General features: G+C 37.0%; 1 protein-coding gene across 1 annotated transcript; it reads right to left on the reverse strand.

Annotated features, from left to right (window-relative positions):
• Positions 1 to 606: 606 nt before the first annotated feature.
• On the reverse strand, positions 607 to 5,219 carry LOC101890211 (probable 4-coumarate--CoA ligase 1). Its single transcript, XM_005189263.4, has 4 exons — positions 5,037 to 5,219; positions 4,436 to 4,842; positions 4,249 to 4,371; positions 607 to 1,573 (listed from the first exon to the last, which is right to left on the reverse strand). The coding sequence occupies exons 1-4, from the start codon at positions 5,193 to 5,195 to the stop codon at positions 616 to 618; spliced, it is 1,647 nt and encodes a 548-aa protein (XP_005189320.2). The 5' UTR covers positions 5,196 to 5,219; the 3' UTR covers positions 607 to 615.
• Between the last annotated feature and the right edge of the window lie 891 nt (positions 5,220 to 6,110).

Consider the following 6,110-nt stretch of genomic DNA (forward strand, 5'->3'; position numbering starts at 1 on the left):
CCATTTCCGAACTCGATATAAGTTTGATAATAATATTACGATGTACCAAGTTTGGACCAAATCGGATACTCTATTCGAGAGTTATCGTGCGCATCGGACGGATATCCATAGATTGAATGCAAATGACTTAAAATGGATTTAATCCAAACAGACCTATGGTCTACAACCATTGTTTCGATGAGGGAAGTTTTGGCAGTATCAAATGCTATTTACCCTCTCTAGCCATATATCTGAGGTTATAACAATTGAAATAAAAATGTCCGTTGTCATGTCTTTGCGAGTCGCATCAATGCTTGAGACATCACTTCCAGTTTTCCCCATATCCATAGGTGTGATAGGAAAGGTAGAATATGCGGGCATTTTTAAATGACTGTTAAAATCGCTCTCTATTGTGGCACTAACTTTGAACCTCATATCGGCGTCTAGATATTAATATGCCGGTCATACGATAAAAACCAATGTTTCAAAAATTTAAATTCAAATATAAATTAAGTTTTATTTTATAATAATTAAACAAAAACAATTATTTTATAATAATTTAAAAACCATTCCAAAAATATCAAATTTCTAATTTTTTAATTCTAATTTTTATTTTTTAAAATAAATTTTTAATTTCTAATTAATTCCATTCTTTTCATTCCATAGCTTCTCACACAACTCCGTGACCTTACGACGTAAGGCCTTGCCCGATGCTGTTCGTGGAAAATCGTCAACGAAATAAACACCACCACGCAAATGTTCAAAGTCTTGCATTCTCTCCACAACATGTTGATAGATTTCCGATTCCTTGATTTCACTATTGTATCGCTTAATAACAAAGGCAGCGGGTAGGAAACCATGGACACTGTGCGGTATACCCACCACACAAACGTCGGCCACCTGAGGCAATTCACTGATAACCTTCTCAATATCGGTGGGCGAAAAATGGAAGTTGTTGTATTTACGAATATCACATTTACGATCGACCAAAAACAGTTCACCCTCTTCATTGAAATATCCCACATCTCCGGTATAGATCCAACCCTCCAAATCATATTTCTCTTTGGTGGCTGTGGGGTTACCAAAATAACCAGCCCACGGTAGGGGAGTGCGTACACATATCTCCCCCGATTCTTGGGGACCCAACGCATTGCCATCATCATCGATTATCTTCACCTCTACATTGTCCATCAATTCGCCCACAGTATTGCTGGGCAAACTTGGTGTTGCCGAAATTCCCGATGTTTCACTCGATGCATAGCCTATCAGACACCATGCATTGGTGGCATATTTGCGGAATTTCTCTGTCAAGGAATATAACACGGCACTGCCACCAATCATACAGGCTGTTAAGCTCGAAAGATCGACGGAGCCAATTCTATCCGATGAAACAGCCAAGGCAATCTGTGATGGTGGACCCATGGTAATGTTGACTTTGTAGCGTTCGACAATATCGAAGAAATCATCGGCGTTGAATGCTTTTGAGGAAATAATACGTCTAGCGCTACCAATTGTGCCTTGTATTAGGGTAAAGAGTCCCGACAACCAATACAGTGTGCTAAAGCATAGGAAATTCCTGTCTTTGAAGCCATTTCTGAAAGGACAGGAGGGAAAATAGATAAGTAATTGCAACGATGTGGTGGAAAAATAAAAATCTTTTGTAAAAAACAAAATAAATCTACATTGGGCGCCACTTTGAGATTTTGAAAAAAAATGCTTGTAGATGGAAGTTCATAGAAGATATATCAAATGTCCTCTAGGAATTAAACATCTTACCTTACAAATTATAGGTTCTTTTAGGGGTATTCTTTATACAGAAAAAATCCATAATTCTTCTATTTATCCAGTCTCTCAAAGGGATGCGAGACAAACAATTTTGTTCTTGTATGAGAGACCTACTGGATATTTTTTTATAAGGTCCTGTAGAAGTCCACAAAAGGTCAATATGAACGAGACCTGTGGAAGGTTTTCGTTTTATGGAAGATCTCATGAACTGATGAGGTGAAAAAAACAAAACTCTTAAAGCAAAAACTCCATAAAGCAAATTCAGTTTGAGCGCCACTTTGAGAATTTAGACAACTTGTAGACAGAAGTACATAGAAGATATCTAAGAGGTCCTATAGGAATTTAACATCGTACAAGGGTTTTCTTAAGTATAGGTTCTTTAGGGGTGTTCTTTATAAGGAATTAATTCCATAATTCTTATATTTTTCCAGACCCTGAAGATGATGGCAGTCCAATTTTTTTACGTATGAGAGACCTACTGGATATTTTCCTATACGGTTCTATAGAAGTCCACTAAAAAGTTGTTCAATCTAAACGATACCTATGGAAGATTTTCGTTCTGTAGATCTTATGAACTGATAAGATATACAAAATAATCTTAAAACAAATTTAATAATAAAGACATTTATATTGGGCGCCACTTTGAGAAATTGGAAAAAGTGCTAGTAGACACAAGTACATGGAATATATCTCCGAGATCCTGTGGAAGGTTTTCAGTCTTTAGAAGATCTCATGAATTTATGAGGTGATAATATAAAAATCTTTTGTTAATTATAAAGCAAATTTATATTGGGCACCACTTTGGGCATTTAGAAAGAGTGCTTGTAATGCATACACAGGGTGAGATGACAAAACTGCAACCAAATTCAGACTGATGTCATTTCTAAACCACACGTCCGATAGCTGTTAAAAATATTCCAGTGACAGCTCATTATATTGTTTACAAGCGTACAAAAGCATTTTGATGAGAATTTCCCAGAAAAAAATTTATTCGTGATGGAATTCAAGCGTGATAGAGTGATTTCTTTATATTTGGTTGGAAAACCACGAGGGTAGCCCGACATCAAGGAAGTGGACGAAAAAAAACAGCAGAATCGGAAACCAGAAGAAATGGTTCGAAAAGTAAAGATGCGAAATCCGCGTCGCAGTGGCCGACAAATGGCTCGTGAGCTGAACATATCGCAATATTCATTCCATTCGGCAAATATTGAAAAATAAGCTCGGGGTAAAGCCACTGAAATTCGAAAGAGTGCAAGAACTTACACCGCAACAGAAAGAAAATAGGCTCAAAAGAGCTAAAGAGTTGCTTCGCTTGGCCGAAAGTTTAAAACTGCCGAATTTGGTTTTCTCCGTCTCCGATTAGAAAACATTCGTTGTCCAGCAGTTTGTAAACAAACAAAAGGATCATGTTTACTTGCCAAAGAGGTCAGCTGAAAATGTGCACCTTTGGTTGGCCAGTGGCCACCAGATCTCAAGCGCCGGCCATGGTGATGGTGTGGGCCGCCATAATAGCCGATGGTCGTATTAATCGACCGTGGCATCAGAATAAATGCCGAATGTTATCGCGAAAATATTCTTAAGGGTGTATTAAAGCCTTGGGCACGCAAACACCAAAATCCCCGGATACCAATCCATTGGACTATTGTGTCTGGAGTATTTTGGAACCAAAAATATCAAAGTGTCCAGAACCTCAAGCGAGCGCTTGCCGGGAATGGGCCAAAATACCGCAGAGCAACATTCGGGCAGCGTGTGACGGTTTAATTTGCCGTTTGAAGGCCATAATTTGTGCCAAAGGTGGCCACTGCGAACAAATCTAAACTTATTCTAAAATTTGATGCTATTTCCGACATTTTTTGCTTTCATTCAAGAAAATTAAAGAAAAATGTAAAAATTATGGCGTTTGAGTTTTTTACAGTTTTTTTATCTCCCCCTGTATTTATCTCTACTAGGAACCTGATATGAAAACAGGATTTATCGGAACTTATGATTTCGCATAAAATTTTCTTGTAATTTTGTCCAAACCAATATTTTTATCTGTATTAGATGGAATGTGAAAGTGGGATACTTTGGTTCGCCAAATGTGGTACCACACGCACATTTTATTATTTTCTAAAAATTATCATATACTTCATATAAAGTTGATATAGTCCAAACCAGGTACGTCGCAATATTTATATCATTTTTTAGATCTGATACGACATGGACAATATTGGCCCATTCGTTCGGAATTTACTTCATAGAGGGTCAACAATTCGATTAATCATAACAGAATATATTCGAATAATCAAATATTGGGTTAGGGTATACATTTGTAGGTAAAACCGACTGATACTTTTAAACACGGTCCTTTTGGTACACTTATAGATAGAATTTCGAAAAAAACCCATAACCTAGACCTATGTGCAAAATTTCAAGATTCCAGCTTCAGCCGTTTTATATTGCCACTACGAACACTTGCAATTTTTCAATTAGTCTAATACTCACTCTATCATAGTCATAGACAGAAAACTGGCGTGGGATATGCAAACACCCTTGGGTAATCCTGTTGTGCCCGAGGTACAAACAATGAATGCCGTCTGATGTACGCCATCCTTGAGGGGTTGTACTCTATGAAAGAGAGAGAGAGAAAAATTAATAACTTTGCCCTCATTAAAATACCCCCTTCGCTTACCTATAATCACAGGGATTTACACTTTCATTCTCAAAGAATTCCATAATACTCGGCACCCCATCCACATGATTACTCATTGTATAGATTTTCGTGGCGCCCAAATCACATTCATCCAAAGCTTCACGCACTCGTTCGTAGAGATCACCATCGCAGAACATCATTCGAGGCTTGGTCAGCGAATAGACGTGTTTAATGCCAGCCTTATCAAAACTGGGATCTAAGGTACTAATGCTCAGACCAGCTGCCAATGCACCAAAAACCAGTGGGGCTATATAATCCGTATTGCCGGCACACAATCCAATCACGTCCGTCTGTTGGCACTGTAACTTCTCAAAGTGTTGGGCAATCTGTACCGTTCGTTTGGCAATTTCGAAATTCGTGAGCTCATTGCCACTTTGGTAGCAAATCTTGAAGAGAAAATAAATTTGCAACATTTTTATAATTTTTTTAAAAATTTTCAAAAGTTCATCAACATTTTTAAAATTTTATTAAAATTTTCAAAATTTCAAATATTTGAAAATTGTAAATGCAAATAATAATGTCTGCTGATATTTTGAAGGTTTAAGACGATTTGGTTACGACATGTTATCGTATATATTACCTGACCGACATATTCCGGATCTTCTAATAATTTCTTTAACACCACCGATGCAATTGAATCCCCAGCATTAAAAGCTACTTCACGTTTTTTCCCTTGCCATATTTTGGTGTCAGGATTATATTGAGTTTTCCGAACGGTTATTTCGAGTGTATCTGACATATCTGCTAACTATTCGAACGGTAGGCTGGCTAAATACTAACTATTTGCTTTAAGCACTTGTGCCTATTGATATAGCCAAAAAAACTATGTACACTAGTCTACATTAACACATAAAAAAATATTAGAGTGAGTGTTGGACCGACTGATTCATCTACGCCCTGACGCAACGGCTGAAGATAGAATTTTTAAATCTTACATATAGGTCTATGTTGGAGGGTAAGGGTGAGAAAGGACTTGATTTCTCGAAATTCGTACTAAAAGGTACAAAATATAAAATCCATTGTATTGGTCAAACGCATAGAGCTAGGAAATTGTAAAATTTGGAATGAGGATCGCTAATGGGGTGTAGGATAATGTAGGAAATTTAATCTATTGATCGAATGGATAAAGCTATAATTCTGAAATTTGAAATGAGGATGTTGTGGGGTGTAGGATAGATGCACTAAAGAGTTTTTTGGATAGTCGAACTATGAGTGTACTAAAAGAACGCGAAAGCCATAATTTTGTTATCACTTGGTAATTGGCTGAAATCTTGACATTTCGTGTAAGAATTATGTTGAGAGAAGTAGTGCTGATATAAGGAGATTATTTTGGACCAGTGTACTAAGTGTTAGAACCTAAATTTGGTACGATTTGGTTTTTGTGAACGAACATAGCTGCAATTGTGAAATGTTGATATTTGGGTTGGGTTGAGACTTGAAGATGATTTTGGAAATTTGTACTAAAAAAGTACGAAAAGTGCTAAATTGTATTAAAATTGATACTAAAGGGAGGTAATAGAGTTGTCAATCTAAAATTTGGTATTAGGATCACTATTTGTGAGGTAAGTTGCGATTTGGTGGTGGTTTTGGAAATATGTTGTGGGAACTAGGGTTGATATCTGAGGAGGTGATTTTGGACCTGCTTACTAAGTGG

The sequence above is a fragment of the Musca domestica genome, unplaced genomic scaffold (assembly GCF_030504385.1).
Source record: "Musca domestica strain aabys unplaced genomic scaffold, Musca_domestica.polishedcontigs.V.1.1 45, whole genome shotgun sequence".
NCBI lineage: Eukaryota > Metazoa > Arthropoda > Insecta > Diptera > Muscidae > Musca > Musca domestica.